The sequence below is a fragment of the Aotus nancymaae genome, unplaced genomic scaffold (assembly GCF_030222135.1).
Source record: "Aotus nancymaae isolate 86718 unplaced genomic scaffold, 86718_ANA_hifiasm-v0.15.2.pri h1tg000049l, whole genome shotgun sequence".
In the NCBI taxonomy this organism is placed as follows: Eukaryota; Metazoa; Chordata; class Mammalia; order Primates; family Aotidae; genus Aotus; species Aotus nancymaae.
This window is the reverse complement of record NW_026988463.1, coordinates 28659780-28687123: the sequence shown is the minus strand read 5'-3', so window position 1 is coordinate 28687123 and position 27344 is coordinate 28659780. Positions and strand designations below refer to the sequence as shown.

At 40.0% G+C, this 27344-nt stretch overlaps 1 protein-coding gene across 2 annotated transcripts in view; it reads right to left on the bottom strand.

The window, feature by feature from the left end:
• ZNF267 (zinc finger protein 267) overlaps positions 1-26192 on the bottom strand; it is a 53542-nt gene extending 27350 nt beyond the window's left edge. Inside the window, exons 1-3 of one of the 2 annotated variants that reach the window (XM_064362695.1) lie at positions 26031-26192; positions 14613-14739; positions 13984-14079 (exon numbers count right to left, since the gene is read on the bottom strand). In XM_064362695.1, the coding sequence (XP_064218765.1) occupies positions 13984-14079; positions 14613-14739; positions 26031-26033 (226 nt within the window). In that variant the 5' untranslated portion in view covers positions 26034-26192. Of the gene's footprint in view, positions 1-13983; positions 14080-14612; positions 14740-24681; positions 24831-26030 lie in introns of those variants that run through there. The other variant, XM_064362696.1, reaches the window with a different exon arrangement.
• Between the last annotated feature and the right edge of the window lie 1152 nt (positions 26193-27344).

The following is a 27344-nucleotide window of genomic DNA, read 5'->3' as shown; positions in this document are numbered from 1 at the left end:
CTTTTATAGAATTGAAGCAAGAAGTAGCCAGCAGAACAATAATAGTAAGAGACTTCCATACCCCACTTTCAGTAATGCAAAAATGAACAACACCAAAAACAGAAAGATCAATAAGGTAACAAAGGACTTGAACACTAAAGACCAATTAGACCTAATATATATACATAACCCTTCACCTAACAACAGCATAATACACAATATCTTTAACCACATATGGTATTTTATTCCAGATAGACAAGTTTTTAAGCCATAAAATGTCTTAACAAATTTAAACTGATGGAAATCACACAAAGTATTATTTTTGACTACAACAGAATAAAGCTTGAAGTTAAAAATGAAAAGAAAACTGGCAGGTCTACAAATATGTAGAAATTAAATAACAAAGTCTCAAACACATGCTGGTTTAAGAGTTTGAAGACTCAATATTATTAAGATGTCTATACTATCCAAAGTGATTTACAGATTCAATGTATTCTCTATCAAAATACCAATAGATCTCTTTGGAGAAGCATTAAAATATTCTAAAATGTCTATGGAATTTCAAGAAATCATAAACAGTCAATCTTAGGGGGAGAAAAAGACAGAGATACCTACTTTCTGATTTTAAAACACATTACAAAGCTATAATAATCAAAACTGTGGTACTCACATAAAGACAGACAAGGATTATAGATGATAAAAGATGAGAGAGCCCAGGGATAAATCCTCACGTATATAGTAAATTTATCTTCAATAAGGGTTCTAAGAACACACAATAAGGAAAGAACAGTCTCCTCACCAAAGAGGGTTGAGAATACTAGAAATGTGCATGGGAGAGAATGAAGTTAAACCTCACTTTGAACCACATACAAACATAAACTTTAAATGAACTGACTTTCTGTAGCTATTGTAAATGGAATTTTGAAATTTTTATTTCAGTAGTTTGTTATCAGAGTAAAAATGCTACTGATTTTTGTATGTGGGCTTTATATTCTGCAACTTTAATGAATTTGTTTATTGGTCCTAACAGTTTTGTTATTTCGGCTGTGTGTGTGTGTGTGTGTGTGTGTGTGTGTGTGTGTGTTTTATTTATTTTTTGGTGTTGTGTTCAGGTTTTGTATATATAAGATCTTTTTGTCTGCAAACAGGAACCATTTGACTTCCTCTTTTCCAATTTAGATGTCTTTAATTAAAATTAAGATACCTAGCAATGAACTTAACTAGAAATATGCCTACACTAAAACTACAAAGCATGGATGAAAACAGAAATACATGTGAATAAATGAAAAGATATCTTGTGTTCATAGATGGAAAACATGTAATTAAAATGGCCATCCTAGCCCAAACAATCTACGGATTTAATGCAATTCTGATCAAAACATCAACAGCATTCTTCACAGAAATAGAAAAAATAATCCTAAATGTATATGAAACCACAAGGGACTCTGAATAGCCAAAACAATCCTGAGCAAAAAGAATAAATCTGGAGACGATATACTACCTTACTTCAAAATTTATGACAAAGCTTTAGTAAGCTAAATATTATTGTACTGGCACCAAAATAGATATATAGAGTAATATGCCTGATGAGCCAAAAATACATTCATGCATCTAAAGCAAACTGATTTTCAAAGGTGCCAAGAATACACTTTGGAGAAAAGACAGTTTCCTCAATAAATGATGCAGGAAAAACTGAATATCCATATGCAGAAGAATCAGACTATGCCCCTACCACTCACCATATACCAAAAAATCAACTCAAACTGGATTAAATAATTAAAAGTAATCAGCTGAAACTATGAAACTATTAGATAAAAACATAGAGCAAATGCTTTACAACAGACTTGGAAGATATTTTTCAAATGAGACTTCAAAAGCATGTCCAGTTGCAGTAGCTCATGCCTGTAATCCCAATACTTTGGGAGGCCAAGGTGGGAGAATCATTTGAGGTCAGGACTTTAAGAGCATTCCAGGGCACATGGTGAGATCCCATCCCTACAAAAAATTTTTTTTAATTAGCTGGCTGTGGTGGTGCACGTCTATAGTCAATCTACTCAAGTGGATGAGACAGGAGGATCACGTGAGCCCAGGAAATCAAGCCTGCAGTGAGCTATGATCATGCCACTTCACTCTAGCCTGGGTGACACAGCAAGGCCCTGTCTCTTAAAAATAAAAATACTTCAAAAGCAGAGATAACAACAACTATATATATATATATATATATATAATTATATCAAACTAAAAAGAGTTAATAAAATGAAAATACTAACGGAGTGAAAAGGCAACTTAGACAATGTGAGAAAATATTCACAAACTATATATATATGACAAGGTGTTAATAGCTAAATCATTTAAGAAGCTTTTCATATAACCCAATTTAAAAACGTGTGGAAGACCTTACTAGACATTCTCAAAAGAAGAAATATAAATGGCCAACAAGTACATAAAAAGATGCTCAAAATCATTAATCACACAGGAAATGGAAATCCAAGCCCAGTGGGACCCCCCTCACTCCAGTTACAATGGGTATAATGAAAAAGACAAAGGATAATAACAAAAAAGTATTGATGAGGAGGTGAAGAAAAGGGAAGACATAAACACCGTTGATGGAATTGTATATTAGTATAGCCACCATAGAAAATAGTATGAAGATTCCTCAAAATATTAAACATATAAGAGCCATATAATCCAGCAATTCCACTATTGGAGTATATTCTCCAAAGAAAGGAAATCAGAGTGTGAGAAAGATATCTGCATTCCCGTGTGTATTGCAGCACTATTTATACCAGCCAAGATATAAAACCAATTCAAGTGTACAGCAACAGATAAATGGATAATGAAAATGTGCTGTACATACATACAATGAAATACTATTCAGCAATTAAAAAAGAATAGGGACATGGATGAACCTGGAAACCATCATTCTCAGCAAACTGACACAAGAACACAAAATCAAACACCACATGTTCTCACTCATAGGCGGGTGTTGAACAAGGAGAACACATGGACACAGGGAGGGAAGCACTATACATGGGGGTCTGTTGGGGGTGAGGGGGGACAGCGGGGGGGTGGGGAGTTGGGCAGGGATAGCATGGGGAGAAATGCCAGATATAGATGAAGGGGAGGGAGGCAGCAAATCACACTGCCACGTATGCACCTATGCAACAACCTTGCATGTTTTTCACATGTACCCCAAAAACTAAAATGCAATTAAAAAAAAAAAAAAGAATAAAAATCCTGTCATTTGAAACAACATGGATGGACTTGGAGAATCTCATGTTAAGTGAAATAAGCCATATGTAGAAAAACAAATACTTTTGTCTGCCAGTGTCTGGCCATGGGGTGCCTTCATCAGCTCCTCAGCTCAGCCAGAGCTTGCACTCACCTGCCAGCCACCACAGAGCCTCCTTGCCCACTCCCACTGACAAGCAAGATGATATGAGAGGTGATGCCAGCCATCAGCGAAGCAGAAGGCCCCCTGGGAGGAAGTGGGAGCCATAGGTCTGGCTCCCCTTCACAGTCAGATGCAGATTCATATTTTGAACGGTTTATGGTCTCCATGCTAGAAGAAAGGGGTTGTCTTCTTGATACACTGAGAGAGATTCCAGAAACTCTGGCCCTAACCGAGGGGCAGTTACACAAGGTTGGTCATGAAAGAGATTCCTTGCAGAGATAGCTCAACACTGCACTTCCACAGGAGTTCACAGCACTTACTAAAGAAGTCAATATATGCAGGGAACAGCTCCTCAAAAGGGAAGAAGAAATGCTGAAATGAAAGCAGAAAGGAACACCACCAGGCTGCTATTAGAGCATCTGGAATATCCTCTCTCCAGGTATGAGTGGTCTCTTAGGATGACAGTGGTGAAGAGACAAGTGCAGTCCCCAGAAGGCATGTCCAGCAAAGCTGAAGTGCTAAAAGCACTTAAGTCATTATCTGAACACCACAAAGTTCTGGATGAAAAGAAGAGAGAACGATTACGAGTAGCACTTGAAAAATGTAGTTTGTTAGAATAAGAAGTAGGTGTCACACACAAAGAGCTAATGACTCTTAAAGGACAGAATAATCAGAAAAAAAACAATAACAGATGGTGTGCTTGACGTAACCACGAACAAGAAAATACACCAAGCATGAATGGAAAGAGATCTTTGATGGTTCTTTAAGCAATGAGGAAGACCTTGCTAAAGTAATTGCGCTCCAAGAAATCATAACAGTCAAGGGAGCAGAGCCAAATGAAAGAGCACCTGGCTGCCCTCTCCAGTCAATGACTGAACACCGCTAGAAAAGATCTCATCGAATCTGATGAAATGAACACAAAATTACAAGATGTCCATGAAGCCATGGCCCAAAATGAAGACATGGAAGAGAATCACTACTCTTGAAAAATGCTACCTTGCTGGTCAACCTTAGATACTGCCCTTGACCAAGTGGCAGGTTTGCTAATCGTGGTCCTGGCTACAGAACAAAACCTGCCACATCCCACTGCAGACTTAGCTATAACCCACTTGGCTTTTCTCCTGACACTAGGACCATCTGCCAAGAACCAAGGACAATTTATACCCACCTAAGCCTTAGGTGACATACATGCAGAATTTGGTCATCTGTGACACATGAATCAGGCAAAATCCACCCTCTTCACCTCTCAGTCACGGTCTGGAAAAAAAATCCTTCCCACACAGAGATCCTCAGGGAAAAATACCTATCTGTGGTTCTATATATAGGACCATCAACAACAATCTGAATGTGGACTGTAACCTGGCTCCAGATTCATGCAGCCACAGTTCAGGAGCAGTTATGCTCAACCTTGAGACCTCCCTGAAGGCACACACATCTGTGCCCATAAGGGCATGCCTGCTACCATTAGTCTCACCATGAATCTTAAAGCAGCTCTGTAACCTAGGTGACCTGGGTGCTGTCAAAGGCACTCAGTTTTATAAGGTAAGCAGAGCATCAAAGTTCAAAAAATTTACAGCCTAACAATGTAATAGAAAAGAAAATCTCATTTTCTGAGGAGAAATTAAAGTCGGCTGCAGATATTTCCATAAGTAACAAGGAGCCAAATGTGAATCACCAAGACAATGGGGAAAATGTCTCCAGGGCATGTCAGAGGTCTTCATGGCAGTCCCTCCCATCATAGGCCTGGACGCCAAAGATAAAAAAGTGGTTTCCTGGGCCAGGCCCAGGGTCCCCATGCTGTGTGCAGCCTAGGGACTTGGTGCCCTGCATCCCAGCCGCTCCAGGGTGGCTGAAAGGGGTCAACACAGAGCTCAGGCTGTGGCTTCAGAGGATGCAAGCCCTAAGCCTTGGCAGCTTCCATGTGGTGCTGAGCCTGCAAGTGTACAGAAGTCAAGAACTGGGGTTTGGGAACCCACACCTACATTTCAGAGGATGTATGGAAATGCCTGGATGCCCAGGCAAAAGTTTGCTACAGAAGCAGGGCCCTCATAGAGAACCTCTGCTAGGGCAGTGCAGAAGGGAAATGTGGGGTCAGAGCCCCCATACAGAGTTCTTACTGGGGCACCGCCTAGTGGAGTTGTGAGAAGAGGGCCACCACCATCCTCTGTGGGGATCGCTCCCATGTGAGGCCCCTCGGAATTGGGCCTCACCATATGGTGAGCTTGAGCCCGGACACAGTTTCTCGTTGGAGGCAGTCGAGAATGGGGAAAGTTAAACTGAGATCAAAGGATATCTAAAAGCAACTTTGCTAGACGATAAGGTGATACCTATGTGGTCTGAGAAGACATTGTGTTTATTTTCTGTTTCTGCTTTTTATGACTTTGTCTAACCATTTGCTGGGTCCTGTGCTTGTTCTTGTGACTGCTGTTTGCTTAGATAACAGGCTTACTGCCTCTCTGGTGCCTTGCATAGATAGTTAACTTTTTAACTTTAGCTTTTTCTGCTGTTTGCACAGTTAACAGGCTTACTGCCTCTCTGGTGCCTTGCATAGATAGTTAACTTTTTAACTTTAGCTTTCCCCAACCTGATAATGAGACCCATCTGGATGACTTGATTGTATCGGATTATGTACCTGATTTTACTATTGTGTTATCTGCTGCCTAAGCTTGTATCCCAGGACTTTCTGTTCCCTTTGATGTATGAGATATTGGTGTCTGTTCCTGCAAATGAAGTAGGACAAAGATATATATACTAACTGTGTGCAAAAATAAATTTGTCATTTGAGCAAAAGCTTACTTGACCCTCCGGACCTCTCTATGCTTTCTCTCTTTTCTTCCAGTGCACTCCCCTATTCAGGTTGGAACCCTCTTGCTGGCCAAGAGTCCCCAGCAGGCGTGCCAGCCGACCGGGAACGCAGAGTCCTCCAGACCCCAGAATGGTCTGGAGGGGTCACACCATTCTGACAGTTTGCACCATGCGCCGGACAGTTTGCACCATGCACCCCAAGCTGCAGACACTCAACAACAGCCCGTGAAAGCAGCCAGGAGATAGGGCTTTACCCTGCAAAGCCACAGAGGCGTAGTTGCCCAAGGCCAAGGGAGCCCACCTCTTGCATCAGTGTGACCTAGATGTGAGACATGGAGTCAAAGGAGATCATTTTGGAGCTTTAAGATTTGACTGCCCCACTAGATTTTGAACTTGCATGGGGCTTATAGCCCCTTTGTTTTGCCCCATTTCTCCCACTTGAAATGGCTGTATTTACCCACTGCCTGCACCTCCATTGTATCTAGGAAGTAACCAACTTGCTTTTGATCTTACAGGCTCACAGGTGGAACAGACTTGCCTGGTCTAGGATGAGACTTTGGACTGTGGGCTTTTGAGTAAATGCTGAAATAAGACTTTGGGGACTCTTGGGAAGGGATGACTGGTTTTGAAATGTGAGGACATGAGATTTGGGAGGGGCCAGTGGCAGAATGATATGGTTTGGCTGTGTCCCCACCCAAATTTTATCTTGAATTCCCAAGTGTTATGGGAGGGACCTGGTCAGAGGTAACTGAATCATGGGGGCAGGTCTTTCCTCTGTTATTCTCATGATAGTGAGTAAGTCTCACGAGATCTGATGGTTTTATAAATGGGAATTTCTCTGCACAGGCTCCCTTTCTCTTTGCCTGCTGCCATCCATGTAAGACATGATTTGCTCCTTTTTGCCTTTCACTGTGATTGTGAGGCCTCCTCAGCTATGTGGAACTGTAAGTCCATTAAACTTCTTTCTTTTGTAAATTGCCCAGTCTCAGGTATGCCTTTATCAGCAGTGTGAGAACATACTAATACATCATCTGAGACCACCTCAGCCTGGATTTTGTTATTCATATCATTATCAGCATTTTGGTCAAAGCCATTCAACAAGTCTCTAGGAAGCCCCAAATTTTCCCACATTTTCTTGTTTCTTCTGAGCCCTCCAAACTGTTCCAATTTCTGCCTGTTACCCAGTTCCAAAGTCACTTGCATATTTTCAGGTATCTTTTCAGCAGCGCCCCACTCTACTGGTACCAATTTACTGTATTGGTCCGTTTTCACACTGCTGATAAAGACACATCCAAGACTGGGTGATTTACAAAAGAAAGAGGTTTAATGGACTCACAGTTCCATGTGTCTGGGGAGGCCTCACGATCAAAGTGGAAAGTGAAAGGCATGTCTCAGATGGCAGCAGACAAGAGAAGAGAGCTTGTGCAGGGAAACTCCCCTTTATAAAACCATCAGATCTCGTAAGACTTACTATCAGGAGAATAGCACAGGCAAGACCCACCCCCATGATTCAATTACTTCCCATTGGGTCTCTCCCACAACAGGTGGGAATTATGGGAGCTTCAATTCAAGATAAGATTTTGGTGGGGACACAGCCAAACCATATCAAATGCTAACAAAAATACAAAAAAAAAAAAAAAAATTAAAAGTATACATGTCACTGGAAATGGTAAATACATAATGAAATTCAGAATACACTAATACCATAATGTTGGTATACAAATCACTTTTAACTCTAGTATAAAAGCCACAAAACAAAAGCATTAAAATAACTATAGCTACAATAATTTGTTAATGAATGCAGAGTATAAAAAGTTATAAAGTATAACATACATAGTAATAAAATGTGTGAAATGGAGAAAAACTGTCAAGTTTTTTCTATGCATAGATGTTACATTGTTATCATCTTAAATTAGACCTTTACAAATATATTTTATCTAAGTCTCCTGATAACCTCTAGGAAAAAACTGTAGTAGATACACAAATGGAAAAAGTCATCAAAACATAAAAACAACAAAACAAAAAAAAATTAACAAAACAGAAGACAGCACGAGAAAAAAAGAAACTATAAAACAGAAAACAACAAAACTATAATAGTAAGTCCTTATGTATCAATAATTACTTTACATATAAAGAGATTAAATTATCCAATAAACAGATACTGGTATAGACTGAATGTCACCTCCAAAATTTAGGTTAAAATTTAATAGCCATAGTGATACAATTAAGAGGTAGGATCTTTAAGAAGTGGTTAGGCCATTAGGACTCTGCCCTCATGAATTAATTATTATCCTTGTGGGAATGTGTTAGTTATCACAAAAGTGAGTCTGTTATAAAAGGGAGCTCTCTTCTCCCTCATGTCTTCGGCCATGTTATTACGCAGCAAAAAGGACTTCACCAGATAACAGCATCATTTTCTTTGCCTTCCAAGCACCTGGAATCATGAGCCAAATAAACTTCCATTGCTTATAAATTAGCCAGTCTGTAGTATTTTGTTATAGAAAATAAAACAGACTAAAATAAACACAGAGTGTTAAATAAATTTTTTTTAATTAATAGTATGCTGCTTAAAAGAGACTCGCTTTGATTTAAGGACAAACATAAGTGAAAGAATAGAAAATACATTGCATGCAAATAACAACCAGAAGCCGGGACAGTTAAAGACAAAATAGACTTCCATGCAAAAATCTGTCACAAGAGTCAAAGGAGTTCACTACATGATGATAAAGAAGTTAATTTGTTAAGAGGATAGTATGTATGCACCCAATACTGGAGCACCTAAAGCAAACATTAACATACCTGTGTTGAGAAACTGAAATACAGTAACAGGAAACTTCAACATCCTACTTACAACAAAGCACAGAATATTCAGACAGAAAACTAAGAAGAGAGTCCACCTATATAACACTATAAACTAAATACAATATTTTATCAAATATGAGAATACACATTCTTCTCAAGAATACATGGAATATTCTCCAGGATAGATATTATGTTAAACCAAAAATAAAAAAAACAAGTCTTTTTAAATTTAAGAAGATTAAAATTATATCAAATTTTTTATCACAATGGTATAAAACTAGAAAATCAATAGCAGAAGGAAAACTCAAAAACTCACAAACACGTTTGATACAGTGTGGATGTTTTGTCTCCCACCACAAAACTCACGTTGAAAAAAGTAATCCCCAATGTTGCAGGTGCACCTAATATGGGGTATTTGGATAATGGGGGCAGATCCCTCAAGAATTCTTTGGTGCTGTCCTTGATAGTGAGATCTTATGAGATACGGTTGTTTAAAAGTGTATAGTACCTGGTAACTCACTCTCTTGCTCCTGCTTTTGCCATGTGACTGCCAGTTCGCCCTTTACCAATTGTCATGATTGCAGACTTCCTGAGGCCCTTGCCAGAAGCCAAGCAGATGCTGGTGCCATGCTTCTGTGAGCCAATTAAATCTCTTTTCTTTATAAATTACCCAGTCTTAGGTATTTCTTTAGAACCATGTAAGAATGGACTAATACAGTGTTGACATTCAACAACATGTTCTGAACAACCATGAAATCAAAAGGAAAATCAAAAATTATCTTGATACAAATGAAACTGGAGACACAAGAAACCAAAACTTCTGAAGATGTAACAAAAGCAGTTCTAAGACAGAAGTATATAATGATAAAGTTCTACAATAAGGAAAACAAATATCTCAAATAAACACTCTAATCCTCAAGGAACTTTATCAAGAAAAACAAAATAATCCCAATGTTGGCATAATTATGGAAATCATAAGGATTAGAGCAATAAGAGAGAGAACAGAGACTAGAAAAATAATAAAAAATATCAAAAAACTAAGAGTTGAGTCTTTTAAAGAAAACAAAATGAAAAAACTTTTCCTAGATTATCTAAGGGAATAAAAGAGAGGGGACTCAAAAAGTTATTAATGAAAAAGTAGTCATTCCAGCTGATATCACAGAAAAAGAAAAACTAAGAAACTATTATGAACAATTACATGACAGAAAAGATAACTTAGAAGAAATGATTCTTAGAAAGAACAACATATTGCAAAGAAATAGAAATACCAAAAAGACTAACAATAAGGAAGAAGACAGAATCAAAAATCTCCCAATTTAAAAAAAGCCCATGACCAAATGACTTCCTGTGTAAACTGTATCAAGCATTTAAAGAATTAATATCAATGCTTCTCAAACTCTTCCAAAAAACTGAAAGAAAAAAACACTTTCAAACTCATTTTACGAGGCCACCAACAACTCATAATGAAGCCAGATAAAGACACTACAAAAAAAGAACAAACCAATATTCCTTATAAAGATACAAGCAAAAATTCTGAACAAAATACTAGATACCAAATTCAAAAACACATTAAAAGGATCATGCATCATTATCAAGTAGGATTTATCCCTGAGATGCAAGACTGTCTTAATACAATAACAAAATATGAAAATCATATAATCCTCTCAAAAAATCTATTAAAAGCCTATGATAAAATTAAGCACATTTTCATAATAAAAACTCCAAACAACATACATACAAAAATATCCATCTCAACACAATAAAGGCCATATACATAACAAGCATTCAGGTAATACTCAACAGTGAAATGCTGAAAGTTTCCTCTAGTATCAGAAACAAGACAGGGGTGCCCAATCGCAACACTTCTATTCAAAAGAGAAGTGAGAAATCAAGTCAAAACAATTAGGTAAGAAAAAGAAACAAAAAAACCATTCAAATCAGGAATAAAGAAGTAAAATGCTCACTGTTTACAGATGAGGTGATTTTAAAATATAGAAAACCCTAAAGACTATACCAAACCAAAACAAAAAAATAGAGCTAATAAATCCATTCAGTAAAGTTGAGGCCACAAAAATATACAAAAATTAGTTGCATTTCCATATACTAACAATAAACTATCTGAGAAAAAAGTTACAAAAAATCTTATTTATAATAGTATAAAAATTAAAAATTTCTATAACTTCATTTAACAAAGGAGGTGAAAGATCTGGCCAAAATCTATAAAACACTGATGAAAATAATTGAAAAAGACACATATATTTCTTTTTCATGGATTAGAAAAACTAATATTGCTAAAATGTCCATACTTCACAAAGTGATTTACTAATCCAGTGCAATCTGTATTAAAATTTTAATGGCATTTTTCACAGAAATAGAAAAAAATCTAAAACTTCTACAGAATCACAAATAACTCCAAATAGACAATGCAATATTGAAAAAGAAGAACAAAGCTAGAGGCATCGCACTTCTCCATTTCAAACTATTACACAGCTATACTAATCAAGAGTATGGTACTGACACAAAACCAGACACATAGACCAATGGAATAGAATACAGAAACCAGAAAGAAACCCATGGTGTATACAGTCAACTAATACTTTGACAAGGGAACCAAGATACACAAAGGGTATAGTCTCTTCAACAAATAATGCTGAAAAAAAGTAGTTACGTGCAAAAGGATAAAATTGAACATTTATACCATGTACAAAAATTAACTCAAAAGAATTAACACTTAAATGCAAAACCAGAAACTGTATAACTTCTAGAACAAAGCATAAGGAACAATCTCTTTGACACTGGCCTTGGCAATAATTTTTCTGGATATCACACCAAAAAATCACAAGCAAAACATAAAAACAAGTAGCATTACATCAAACAAAAAGGTGGGTGAACAGCAAAGAAAACACAGAACATAAGAAAGCAACCCAGGGATTGGGAGAAAATATATCTGATAAGACTTTTATATCCAAAATATGTAAGAATTGCACACACTTCAATAGCAAAAAAAAAAAAAAAAAAAGTAAATCTGACTTAAAAATTTGCAAAGGACCCAAGTAGAAATTTCACCAAATATGACACGGAAGTAGCAAACAGGTTTATGAAAAGGTTCTCCATGTCATTATTCATCAGGAAAATGCAAGTAAAACCTCCATAGATATCACCTCACACTTGTTAGAATAATTACTGTCAAAGAGTCAAGAAATAAATATTCACACTTGTTAGAATGACTGCTGTTAGAGTCAAGAAATATTAACAATAACAAGAGTCAGAGTGTGGAGAAAAGAAAACCCTTGTATACTGTCAGTGGAAACGTAAATTGATCCAGCCATTATGAAAAACGGCATGAAGGCACCTCAAAAAAATTAAAAATAGAAGTATCCTACTTCTAACTGTATAAGCAAAGGAAATAAAATCAGTATGTCAAAGATATATCTGTACCCCTATGTTCACAGCCAATTATTCACAATATACAGAATATTTTTCAGCTGTAACGAAGAAGGTACTCCTGCAATTTTGACAACATGGATGAATAAACCAGGTGGACATAATGGTAATGAGTACAAACTTTCATTTACAAGATAAATTCTGAATATCCAATGTAAAGCCTTGTAAATATAGTTAACAATACTCTATAGTAGCAGTCCCCAACCTTTTTGGCAGCAGAGACCAGTCTTATGGAAGATAATTTTTCCATGGATGGAGGTCAAGTGGGAGATGGTTTGGGGATGAAATTCTTTTACCTCAAATCATCAGCATTAGATAGATTCTCATAAAGAACACACAACCTGGATCTTTTACATGCACAGTTCACAATAGGCTTCGCACTCCTATGAGAATTGAATGCTGCCACTGATCTGACAGGAGACAGAGCTCAGGCAGTAATGCTTGTTGGCTCAATAAAGGTCACCTCCTGCTGCGTGGCTGGATTCCTAACAGGCCACAGACCAGTACTATAGACCTCTGCTCTATAGTATACTTGAGATTTGTTAATATTGTACATCTTAAGAGTTCTCACCACACACAAAACAATTGGCATCTAATGTGAGAAAACTGATATTGTAATTAACTTTGTTGTGTTAGTCATTACACAATGTGTATGCATATCAAATCATCAAGATGTACCCTTTAAATAGATACCATTTATACTTGTGGAAAGAATCATATGTCAAGAAAAAAAAAGAACTAAAGGACATATTCTCAGTAAGCTTCATACTTAACCAGACGAAATTATAAAATGATAGTTAAGATACAAGGCAAGAAAGAGTTTAGGGTTTGTTATATACTAGGCAATGTTCTAAGCTTCCCATAGACAAAAGTTAGATAAGATTTCTACATAATGAGTAATATATATTAAACTATTTTACATTTGTGGAATTTGTGCCTATAGAGTTTAAATTTCTCATCTTAGCTCAGGCTAGGAAAAATGAAAAGTTGAAGTGAAACATAAAATTAGATTTTCTTATATTTAGGAAGATGCTTTGTGGTTTGATAAAATTACTGCATCTTAATTTCTGTAGGATCACCCCAGAAACCACAATAGAATTAAAAATTAATATATCAAAAATATGTGACATCTGTCCACAGAATTCCTGGAACTTCTGAAAAAAATCCCACTGTCTGTCACTCCCCTCACACACTTCTGACATGAGTCAAAAACAGAACTTTAAAAGTGGTTTCACATAGAGGTAGAAACATGCACAGACTTTCCCAGAGCCCCCAAATCAATGGAAGAGCAGTCAGATCACACGGGCTCTCACAGGCCAAGGGGAGCACTTTGGCTGTCACTGTGAATTTGAAAGTGGATCGCAGAAGGGAAAAGAGAATCATTAGATAATTTCAGAGCATGAGACAAAAGATGTCCCTCTGTGACAGAAAGAGAAATAAACTCAGGCTTCTCAAAAATCATTTCCATTGGAGAACTTCCCAATGAACTTTCAAGGTCTGGTTCTTTCCTGACCTCTGGACCTCTCACTCATGTCATCTATTCATTCACTCCCGCCTACCTGGCTGGATGGCTACTGTCTCCGCACTCTTCACATTCCAGGGCTCTTTCCTTTGCTCCAAAAAGGTGATCAGGTCCGGCTTAGAGACAGCAAGACCTGTTTTATTGGAAAAATTCACATGATTCTAACAGTTCTTTTTATGTTTTTATACTTTTTTTGGCCCCACAGGACAGGATTAATTTCTAACAATTTCTAATTTCTTTTTTCTACTATGCTCAGTAGAAAAAAGAAGACATTATAGAAGATTCTAGAAAAGTGTTTCTCAAAATATTGTTTCCTACCAGCTTCTTTAGAATATTTAGGAAACACTTTAAATTTGGGGATCCTGAGTTCTCTTATAAATCTGACTGAATCAAAATTTTAAAATATTGGATTTTAAAGTGTTGGCAACAATAGTTTATGTCAACCAATTTCTAGACTCTACTAGAGCAAAACTTGCACATCACCTCAAATAAAAAGGCAAATGTCGAGATCAAACATTATGAAATTTTTTTCTACATCAACAAAACCCCCGTTTTTTTATCCTGAAAACAAGAATCTGAAACTAATTCATAGAAAGCACAAGAGACATTCTGAAAAGAAGAGAAATAAAACTCTTATTAGATACTCTGAAGGCAAGTTATCCTCACCCAGAGAGACCAGGTTTCTGTAGTTCTCTAACATCACATCCCAATACAAATTCTTCTGAGCTGGTTCCAGGTATTCCCACTCCTCCACAGAGAATTCTATGGCCACATCTCTGAATGTCAACAGTCCCTGAAATAAAAATAAACAATACATTGACCATGTGGCCATAGCAGAGTTCTTCATTTGTCCCAAGGTTCTGACTTATATGAGTGACCTGAATTATTCAATAAGATAATTTTTAACACATTTAGTAATATTTTCCAATGTTGTCTCAATCTCTGTGGAGAGTTACATAAAATCCTCAAAACTAGTGTAGATATTATTTACACAGAATGTAAAATATAAAACTATGTCTTCTCTGCTTTAGCTCTTTGCTGCTTCACTTTTTTGTAAAGTTAAGTTGTAACCTGATGGTAATTAGCTGGCTTCATTATTTTGTAGTACAACCAATATGTTCATTAGAATTTTTTGCATTTAATGTAAGTTGGTACTGTAATGGTATCTTGTTCCCCTCAAATGAATCAACACTGCCACCTTCTGTACAATTTTTTTTTTCATTCTGCAAAAACACTAGAAAAGCTGGGAATGTATGTTTTTATAATCTGTTTATAATCTGATGTAGAAAAAATTTCATGTTTAATCTTGACATTTGCCTTTTTATTTGAGGTGATGTGTAAGTTTCACTCTAGTAATGAGTCTAGAAATTGATAGACATAAACTACTGTTGCCAACACTTTAAAATTCAAACACAGGAATATACATTTTTGAGTGTTATATTTCCACCATCCAGAATCAGTTGTGTATAATTCTCAGGTGGAAAAGTCATGATGACTTAGAGGCATACTTCCCAAGTTTTATTGTATACAATAAACTGGATCTCTTATTCAAATGCAGATTCTGATCTAGATTTTGGCCTGAGTTTCTGCATTTCTGTGTTTTTAAATTTTTTATTTTGACACAGCTCTGCCACCCAGGCTGGAGTGCAGTGATGGAATCTTCGTTCACTGCAGCTTCGACCTCCTGGGCTCAGGTGATCTTCTTGTTCTTGTCTCAGCCTCCTGAGTAGCTGAAGCTACAGGCATGAGCCAACCACAGCTACCTGAGTGTCTACATTTCTAACAAGTTCACCGGTAGTGTTAATGCTTCAGGTCCAGAAGCCACTTTTGAATAGCAGAGGCAGAACACTGAGGAAAGAATTCAGGCATGATGTGAAACATCATGTAAATTTTTATGAAATTTACAACATAATAGCTAGAATGCTAGTTCCCTTTTAAACATACAGTGTATATCAGCTGTCATCTTAACAGTTGTTTACATATACAAAACCCAATAAATAATCTATGAGAAAAATTATAGGATTCTTCCTCTTCTATAAAAATATTTTCCAAATGTTAGCTACATAGTAAAGCTTGTATTTTGCCTCAGTTTATCTGATTTAGAATTTATCTCAAAGGGACATATAGGCCAATATACAAAAACAACCTTAACAGAACGTTTAGAGAAAATTTCATAACTGAGTAATGAAAACAAGAAGGCAGCCACACAATATTGATCAAATAATGCTTTCATTTTTTGTGCACACACACAGAAACAGTAACTATATACACAATTAAAGAGAATATTTCTGTGTAAATAGAATTAGAAAATATTTTAAATTGTATAAAAACTATAAAACTCTTTGTGGATGATGCTTTTTTGTGTTTTTAAAGAACTTTATAAAGACCAATACATATAATGATATAAACTAAAAGCTCTTGTTTCTGAGTCTGGTACTTTTTTCAAGTTTTTGTTATGTTTATTCTATGTGCTATTATATATCTTAGAATTTCAAGACAATAGATATATTTACTATGTTTATTTACTATATGTTAATAGACAATACATATTTACTATATGTTAATAGACAACAGATATATTTACTATGTTATATTTACTGTACGTCAATTCTTGTTCTTTCTCTGAAAATATAGAGAAGCAATAAGGATATGCTTGTGACATGAGAGGAAATAAAATGGAAACCTACAGAACTAAGAGCTGCTTCAGAACTTCCAGGCTCAAAAGCTGTTATCTCCCGTCAACAAATGTAGGAGCCTTCACTCTGCAAAGCAAGCTACAAGCAAAGGGAAACTAAAAAGAAATGGGAGTCTCTGGGTTAAATGTGCTGGTTTATACACATCACTCAGTAAATCCTCCCTTCTAGATACTCACTAAAGACAAAGAGAAAAATGATTAAGTTTATGGTAAAGGAATCTGGCAAAGAGCACCTGAACCAGGTGAATGAAGTTAGCATCGGCTGTAATAAGACAAATTGGTATTAGTGCTGATGCATAGATGGGCCCATAATCACTGCTGTGATATGAGTGGAGGGGAAAAGTAAATCATAATCTTAATATAATCATAAAAAGCAATCTGTGGGGGAAGATACAGGTGATGATAGTTCCTCAAACTGGCCAGGTGACCCTACTTAGAAGCCTGGGCTGAGAATCACTTAGCTAAGCATTGCCTCTCAAGGCTCAATATGCGTACCTATCATTTGGTATTCTGGGCCCCCTCTAAGTAATGTGATTCTGCATGTTTGGAAAGTTTCCATGAACTGGCTTCTTTAACAAGTCCCCAGTCAATGCTGCTATTGCTCCTCCTAGACCCATTATCAATAGCACTCAGCTAGAGGAAGCAGACACAGCACACAGGGTCCCTCATACACAATACTTTTAATCACAACGCAAATACTTTTTGTTCACAGCGAGAACTACCAACCACTGTCCTGAAAGATCACATCCGTTGCCAGCCATTTAAAGCCTACAGAGGCTGGAGAAGACAGTAACGTCTAAGACAGCATTTGGAAAACAGCATGGATACATGCACTAATGCAGCGTTTACTGAGCTTGTACTATGTGTTCACAGCATGCACTGTGCTGAGAACATCACGTGGTGTGAGTTAAACCATATAAACTCCTGGGATGCAGATCCTGAGTATCCCATAATTCCCAGCAGGATTTAGATGATGGCCCAGCCTTTCTATTTCTTCTTCTGTTTCCCTATCACTATAAAAGCTAATTATAGACATATGGGAGGGATACAGAAAGGAAGGAGTGAAATTTAGTTTAGAAGAATTTCTTGGCCAGGCATGGTGGCTCACACCTGAAATCCCAGCACTTTGGGGGGCCAAGGCAGGTGGATCACTTGAGGTTAGGAGTTCAAGACCAGCCTGGTCAACATTGTGAAGCCCTGTCTCTACTAAAAATACAAAAATTAGCTGGCCATGATGGCATGCCTGTAATCCCAGCTTCTCGGGAGGCTGGGGCAGTAGGATCACCTGAACTGGGGAGGCAGAGGATTCAGTAAGCTAAGATCGCAACACTGCACTCCAGAACCTGGGAACAGAGCGAGAGAAGAATTTCTCATTATTGTCTTTACATCTTTACATTGACTTCATTACAACTTGTGGAGCAACTACTAGGTCTGCAGAAATGGAAAAGAGGTTGCCAGGTGGAACGTTTCTAGAGGTACTGGTTTTAATAAGAAAAAAAATTAAATTTTCAAACAATTTTTAAAGTGAGTCCTTTGCTCTCTTTTACTTGCTTTTGGATTTGGGGAAATTATGAGCACCACCTCTGAAGAAATGGCAGCAGCAGCCACCCAGAAATCTTATCTCCTCTGGTCAGTTCTACGAGGGGAGGCTCCAGGGTGGAGGCAGACCTGGACAAGGCTCAGAAGAGGGTGGATTTGGGCAGAGCAGATGAGGGTGGATGCGGGCCCTAGGCTTCTCATCTCTACCCTGCTGGTTTATTTTCAGTTTTGTCTTTCCTAAGCCTGACCAACGAGAATTTGACTCCCATGGTTTGCCTTGTTTTAATTGTTTAAGCTTCATCCTATTTTGTAACATGCAATAACAAGCAATTTAACCAAAACACATAGGGCTTTCTAAGAAAATTATATTAGTAGCTACACAATTATCCGTAACAAAAAAAAGCAATATAAATAATAATTATAATAATAACTCTTTTGTCCATGGGCAGCCCTTCATGTGTTGACATTAGAACTCACAATGTTAACATACAGGCAGTGTCCCAAATGAAGCCCAAGTTCCCTATACACCTCTGTTCTTGCTCCTGACATGCTGGTGAATTCAACCATTATCCATCTGCTCTAGACTGAAAGTTCCTGGATAGTAGGAACTATGGCTGCTACATCTGTTTTTCTAATGGCCATATGAAATGGAAGCAATTGGTTTACCTATCAGTATGAGTCTTCAGACCTCCTCCTTGTTCTTCACCCACACATTAGAAAACTGGAGCAACGCCCATTTGGATACCAAATAAAGAGATTCCTTATGTTAAAGGAGAAACAAAACCTGGATAACTCATTCCTCTTCCTCTGAGACTGAAGCAAGATTAGCCCATTGTCAGCCTGAGCCCTGTCTGCACAGGATATAACCAAGTGTCTCAAGGATCCCTAGGTGCTGGTGAAGAGTCCCTGGTAACCCTGGGATAAAAAACCAATGGTGATTTAGGCAGGCAAGACTCAAGTTGTCCTTGTGGAACCAGAGTAGAAAACTGAGTTGTCATGGTAGGGCCTCAGTTCCTGGATCCAGATATGTTATTACCTACACCTGATCAGCTAATTCTTCGGTACAAGAGAGGACAAGATTACCCTACTCCAGTAACACAGCTCACAGGAAGGTGTAGCTTCACTCACGGATCTGGACAGTTGTGGCCCTGCCCTCCCTCTGCTAAGGTGCTGCTTTACATTTACAGATTCTGCCACCAGATTGTTTATAAAAGGAACCCCTCACAGAACTGCTATAGCTCACTGGGCAAGATCTTGAAAACTCTGAGGGCCTCACTCCAAAAGGAGGGCTTTACAAAGTCCATGTTGATCTCTCACAATGCAGAAAATGTCCCCTGGATTTTCTATACATCCTCGGTCCAAAGTCTGGCCCTGTCTTGTGGATCCCAGGTGGAAACCAGCCTTCACCTCCAGACTCCAGGTGGAATCAACCTGGCTCTGCAATTCTTGAGTGTTGCTGTGAAGAGCAGAAAACTAGAGGAAACAGCTCCTCAGGAAGGCTGCTCTCACACATCCTAGAGAACCCCTGGACCTGGGTTCAGAATTTGCAGCTGCAGATTTAGATATTGGAGGGGCAAGGAAGTGGCAGGCGCCCTATGCACACTCATGGGCATTTGGGCAGGAGAATGAGGGGAATGTTGAGATTCTTAGGCCTACTCAATGTGTGCCTGGTTGGTTTCCAGACCTCATGGTCTCTGAATCAGTTTCTGGTCTGAAGATGCCAGGGGCATGGAAAGACAGAAGTGGAACAGCTAAATGATGCCCTGTGAACTTATTTTTGTAGAAATCTAGTCAAATTGTTCTAGAAGGGACTGAAGATCCCACCTAAGCAGAGAGAGACCATTCTGCCTACAGACTTTAGGGGCAATGGGCACTTTGTTGCACAACTGTATGTTGTGAATGAAAACCGAAGAGGGAAAGGACCCTTTGAAGTGAAGGCTTATGGGCACCTTATGTGTTTATATTCTGTGGCGTAATTCTGGGCAATGTTTGAAAAATGTTATTAAGAAGAAAATCATAAAATCATCTCCAACTCCAGAAAAACTATCCACAATGGTAGAAAAGAAAGAAAACTGTTTTATTACACAATTAGACCAGAATGTAAAGGACATAATAGGCAACCTGCAAAGAGACTGGAAAAATGCCCACCAGTGAAAGTTACCATAATTAGTCCTCAAGTAGAAGACCTAACAGCACTATTTGTCAGATATATTTCACGCTAAATTCACCTGGGAATTGGGAGGCCATCTTTGTTTTTTAACTGGCTATATTCAATGGAAAAATAACTTCATGTCTTCGTGACAGGTAGATTTGCAACTTGGAGCTAGGTGCCTGCTCTCCTAGAGAAACTGTGGGATACAGCTGTATCTTCTTTGCTATTTACATTTTATATCAATGATTCCTAGTTCCTAGAGAAAGGCAGTCCTGAGTCAAAAAGACTGACAAATGGCCTATTTAGCTGTTAGAATGATTTACACAAATTGTAAAACAAAAATAACTTTACATATGAAACTTTTCCAAAGTAAATGCTTTAAGAAAAAAATATTTCTTTCCTATTTTTTTTTAGAGACGGGGTCTCGCCCTGTTGCCCAGGCTGGAGTGCAGTGGCACAATCTCGGCTCACTACAACCTTTGCCTCCCGGTTTCAAGCGATTTTCCTGCCTCAGTCTCCCAAGTAGCTGGGACTACAGGCACCTACCACCCAGCCCAGCTAATTTTTTGTATCTTTAGTAGAGACAGGGTTTCACCGTGTTGGCCAGGCTGGTCTCGAACTCCTAACCTTGTGATCCACCTGCCTCGGCCTCCCAAAGTGCTGGGATTACAGGCATAAGCCACCGCACCTGGACCTCTTATTTTCAAGAAAGATTAAGTCTTGTATTCCTAATTTGTATTTGCTCTTACAACAGCCAGGTCTAGGGTCATGGTCTTGAGCTCATGGACATCTGAATTTCAACAGGTGCTGTATTTAGGCACATGAGGAGTGACCTTGAACACTGTACACATAAAAAAAAGGGGGCTTGTGGGGAAGTAAAAGGCAGAAGAGAAGAAGATGCTATTGGGGAACCATGAGCAGGGGGCAGTGCCAAGTTGGTTGAAGGACTGGTTTGTGCTATAGATACTGGCCCAGGTGGGGCTATGCTCTGACATATTCCTGGGTCCATGCAGGCAGGTGAGATTATGATTAGGTGGTCCACAAGCCTAGGTTGATGGAGAAAGTAGTCCACTGCTACAGATTCAGCATCTGGGATGACAAGTCAGGAGCCCTCAGGCACTTGTGTGAGTTTTTGGCAAGAAACTGGAAGCAAAGGTGCTGTGGGTGCAATTCCTGAGGGTCAAGCCTTCTCCTGGGAGGGGCGGGGACATGTCTATGCATAGTGGGTATGTTCAGGAGTGGGCGGGAATCATATGGTGGCAGCTGGGTGGGGGAGGGGGTCTCTTCCCAGAACTCCTTTCCTCTCAGTCTTCAGTCCTCTGTACCCTAGCACTCCTGGAATCAAAGGACAATGCACAGTGGGGCAGCCTGCGTGCAGAACAGAGCCTCCCTTCCCCAAGACACTTGGAGTCTCTCTCCAGCCCAGGCCCCTGTGAGGTCTGTCTTCTGACACCAAATGTGTAGAGTTTGCTGAACACCGACCAATCCTCCAGCAATTAAGGTGTTTAGCAAACAACTTAATTCTGACACCACCCAGAGTCAGCACAAGCCCTACAAGTTCTGGGCTCAGTCCCACAACACTGCCCCCACTTCAGATGCCAGTCACAATTCCTGGAGGCCCAACTATACTTCCAAGCTACTGCCTATAAATCAAGGGCACCGATAACCCTATCCTTAAGTTCAATCATTTCAAAGATCTACTCACAGAACCCAGCAAATCACTTTACTTACATTGATCCGGTTATCATAAGGATACAATTCAAAACAGCCAAATGGGATAAATACATACAGGGCCAAGAAAAGTGGTAGGAAAAGATAGGAATAGTAACCTGGTAAATAGCTGTGATTAAAGAAATCCTCTATCTTTTGTGTTCTCAAGAGCAGCTTACTGCAAACACCCACCCCATTATGACTTCGATGATGCTCCCTGATTTAGTCATCACAAAGCCACAGACTCTCCACACTCCCACTTTCTGACTCAGCTGAACAGTTAGTTGTGTCTTCAGTGTTCAGAATGAACTACTTAGCCAACCTTTTTTCTCCAGGTTGCTGGATTTTGACATACCCACAGCCTGGTCAACATCCAAGCCCTCCTTATGCCCCTCCTAAGAACAGGCTGACCTTAGAGTGAAACATTCTCTGATCTAGAATCTGATTTTGACACCTAATCCTGCCCTTCCCCTCCCACCTTCTTTCTGAGGTTGTTTGTTCCTCCCTGTGAAAGAAAGCCATTGTCTAACCAACCTTTGAGATCCACAAAGCTCTTACAGTGGGTGCTTTCCCCTTGTAGCAATACTCCTTTAGAATTAAGGAACTTCTTACCTAAACCTGAATTCGTTTTATTTGACAAAATCAAATAAAATGTGGGGAAGGAACTGGAAATTTAATATTTTACTGCAAGCCTCAGGCTGGGGGAACACAGCGGTGGATTTGGGATTCTGCGTGCCACACATTAGGAAAACACAGGGGGAAAACCAGTTGGGGGCAGCGTTAAAATGATTAATGAGTAGGCGATTATACTATATGGAAGTGGTTCTAGTGCCCCCCATTTCTAGGGAGAAAAAACAAAACCAAATAGACCCAGGACAATGACAATTTCTATCCTCATAAAAAGCCTCCCAACCTTCCTCCCATCCCAACCCCACCTGACTCTTTCTGTGAATTTTCAGCTTTCCAGGGCTCTGTAGCTTCTCAGTATAAAGGGCTCCTTCTATGGTTGAGGTGCGCAGGCTGGGACACCTGCAGGTGAAGCTCCCCAGGAAGAACTAACTGGGCCTTCGGTGACCTCTTCTTGCAGGCTCAAGACTGGGTTAGTTTGCACTCACTGAGCTCAGGCTTCTGCTTCCCAGTCAGGGTTATTCACTTAGTATTAAATGAGAAAATGCCCAGTGTTTGAAGAAAGCAAAACTACTCAAACAGTGTTTATAGAAGTGAAGGAAACTAAAACACCTTTACAAGTTATACCTCAACAGAAAACGCAAAAGTATCCATCCCTTTCAGACAATAAATGTGCCACTTACTTATTTCCATGATGACAGATCATTTAGTAAATAAGTAATCATATATAAACACTTCTAGCAGGTGCCAAGTTCTGTCTCATAAAATTTAGCATTAAAGCCATAAGGCCAGGCATGGTGGCTCGCACCTGTTATCCCAGCACTTTGGAGGCCAAGGTGGGAGGATTGCTTGAGCCCAGGAGTTTGAGGCCAGTCTAGGGGCAACACAGTGAGACCCACATCTCTACAAAAAGAAGAAAAAAAAAAAAAACAGCCAGCCATGGTGGAGCACACCGTAAGTCCCAGCTACTCAGAAGGCTGAGGTGGGAGGATCTCTTGAGCCCAGGAGCTTGAGTGAGCTATGATCACACCACAGCATTTCAGTCTGGGTGACAGAGGGAGATCCTGTCTCCAAAAAACAAAAAATAAAAAATAACCTCAACATCCAGACAAGAAGATAAAGAACAAAGATATCCACTGTCACAATTTCACCCTACAAAAAAAGAAAAACTGATGTTTTGATGAATCTATAGAATTTACCAATTAATCTACCACACATTGTTGTGAAAATGTATTCACTTTCTACAGTCAATAATGAAAGAAAGATTTTTCTCCATTTCTTTTCCCAGACAGCATTTCCAAAGGTGAGCTCTGAGATTCTTTTAAATTACTCCCAAAATAGGAACACCCTGAGAAACTTACTATGCTCACTCTGCTGAAGAAAAGGATAATAAGAATTTTTAACAATGAAGTATATGACTTGATATTTTAATTTTCTGAAATCCACCTTTCATGGCCTTGGAAATGTTTTTTATCTTTCAAGCTCTAGTGATGAAATTTACACTAATTAAAAAACTGAAATTGAAATAAATGAACAAATCTTTCTAAGGCAGCAAACTCAGGGAATGGCAATGCTAATTGGAACACAGACATATCTGGCTCAAGTGTCAAGTCAGGTCACGGTATCATTTGGGACATTCTCCTATCCGAATACTGTTCATTAAAATGCTCAGGGACCATCCTCCCAGTAGATCCTGAACTGTGCCACCATGGACATCACAGCTGAGTTTGCACCACCTCACTGGGGTGGGGTTTTTGTTTTTTGGTCCTTAGGAATTTTTTCTCCCTTCACAAATCTGAATGAATCCAGAAGGCAGGAATCATTTATGACTCTTTCCTCTAAATACCAGCAACGATTGGCTGACCAGCAATGTGTCTCCAAGGGATGAAAACTAGGTTTGAATAAAATCTTTATGTCCCAGGGGGTTAGCTTTTTAGGTTAAAGGTGTCCCAGAAGATTTCTCTCAGCCCCAGGGCATCTAGCTACTTCCCTGGGGGGCTACACTTCCATACCTCGGGTGGTCCTCTAAGAGATGACACGGGGCTGACAGTCACTAAACACTCCAAGACACATGACCACTGTGGGCATCTTAAGTCATCCCAGACAGTTCTGAATCTCAGGAACTGGAAAAGACTGGACGGAGGGTGGCTACACAGGGCCCTGTAAAGTTTCCAAAGCAAAACCTGAAGTCAAAAGACATTCTTTCTGATGTCTCTGTGCCTAGGGAAGATGAAAGAAAAAGAGGCACAAAGACTTTTTTGCAGTGCAGTGTCAGGGATTTATTCTCTGCTTTCCTCTCACATCAAATGTATACCAAAAAAAAAACCCAAATCTTTAAAAAAGTGTCATCCACTGCTCTGTGAAATAATGATTAACGAGTAAAATACTCTGTCTGAAATGTACAGTAAATGACCAATAGTTAATAATGTAGTGAACTGGAGAAGGGAAACTAGCCTTTGGAAATATCAGGAAGAAACAGGAAATTTAATATTTTACTGCAAATCCCAGTTAGGCTGGGGGAACGCAGTGGTGGATTTCGGGCTCTGCGTGCCACACGTCAGGAAACCGCAGGGGGAAAACCAGTTCTGGGCAGTGTTAAGATGATTAACAAGCAGGCGATTATACGGAAGTGGTTATAGTGCCCCGGGTTTCTAGGAAGAAAAACCAAACCAATGCATTTCTTGTAAATTACAACATTAGGGGAAAACAAAATTCAGACTTAAAGATCCACAACCCTTCAATTTATCCCCGACTGTATAACCAGGAAATTTCCACCTGCATAGTCTAAATAAGGCAACTACAGAACTGTAACCCATCAGTTACCTAATTTGGTCTGCTTCCTCACGCACCTTAAAAAAAACCTTTCCTTCAAGCCCCTCTAGAGACCTCCGAACCACAAACCAGGACTGCAGGCTTCCCAAGTCACAAATCGCTATTTGCTGAAATTCCTCACCGTTTTAACAGTGACTCCCTTTAATTCTTAATAGGAGTAAGGCGCCACTGGGGACCCCGTGGGGGACAATTTCTTCCTACACACGAACCACACACAGTGCCCAGGTCTCCCCTGAGACGCTCCTGTCCTCACCGCACAATGCTGGGCTGCGACGCGGAGTTTCCCAAAGACGGCTCAGGCCAGGGCCGAGATCGCTCCGCAGGGACGGGACAGGACGCGCGGGGTCCCCGCTGCCAGCCCGGCCGCCATCTTGCGGCGGAGGGGACCGAGGGCCGCGCTGCGCCCGCGGGGACTCAGAGCCTAGACCGCAAGCCTGACCGCGGGGAGTCCCGGGTACCCCCACAGCGGTTTCCCGCCGCTTCCGACCGCCCCCCCATCCTCTGGGGACCCCCAACCCCGCAGACTCACCATTTCCCAGCTTCCGGGATGCTCTGGCGTCTTAGATACGGATCTCCCAGTGCCTGCCGGTCACAGAGCAACAGAAGCTCCGTTTATTCTCAGAACGCGAATCCGCCTGGGCCTCCCAGAACCGAAGACTCGCAGCCGAGCTCTGACTGGAGCTGACAAAGGCCCCCGCCAAATCCCGGAAGCCGCCCCTGCTCTCCGGCTTCACTCCTGATTGGACGGTTTCCACTCCAGCACCTCTGATTGGATAAAACTCCAGGCCCCGCCCCTCATTATTAGTGGGTTTGGGGTTTTTTTTGTTTTTTTTTTTTTTAAAGGGAGACCGGCTCATTGAGGTGGGGCCGCCTGCTGCGGGAATTACAGCTAACTAAAGGGTGAGCTGCGACTTGAAATGCATTTGCTCTTTCTCTTACCTGGTTCTGCTTGTATAAAGCATCTTATTACCTAAGTTTAAGAAGAAGGACGTTTAGACACCCTTAGGGCAAGAAAGACCCTCATGCTATCCCTTAGCACCTCTCTTACCACACTGTAACGCCACCGTGCGAGGGCCCGCTCAGCTGGGAACAGAAGACCGTACACTTCACGTGTTTTCAATTAGGCCTTTGTATGATATGTACACTGAACCAGTACAAAAGCATCTTATAGGCGGCATGCAAGCTGGGGTCCCAGGAGGATGCTGCGGGTGGTGGAACATGGAAGAGAGGCTGGCCTCTTCCTCTAATCTGCAAGCCTGCCCCCATTTCCTGGAGTCTGCATCCCTGGTAACGGGCCTCTGACTGTCCATCTGTCTCTCCCTCTTGATCCCTGCAAGCTCAGGGAAGAAGCGTCCTTGACGGCCACAGCGCTGGGAGCTCAGTTCCGCTGGGCCCTGCTGGCTCAAACTCAGTGGCCATGGACTCCTCAGCCCTATCTCTGGGGTGTGTGTGTGTGTGTGTGTGTGTGTGTGTGTGTGTGTGTGTGTGTTGAAATCATGGCTCACTGTGGGGATCACTCCAGCATAAGAGACCCCTAAGTGTCTCCGCCATAATGGAGTTTGAGCCCAGACACATTTCTCCCTCCTGGAGGCAGTCTAGCTGAGGGAAGGAAAGAATTGAAAGAAGCTTGAGTTTGCAGAAGTTTATCTAAGGGCTGGGTGAAAGCTGTGTGGTTTTACTAGGCTTGAAGTACCTGCTCTGGGCTAGTTTTATGACTTTGTTTACCCTCTATTGATGGGCCCTGTGCTTGTTCCTGTGACTGCTATTTGCAAAGTTAATGGGTCTATCGCCTCTCTGGTGCCTTGCATAGATCATTAACATTTTAACTATAGGTTTCCCCATC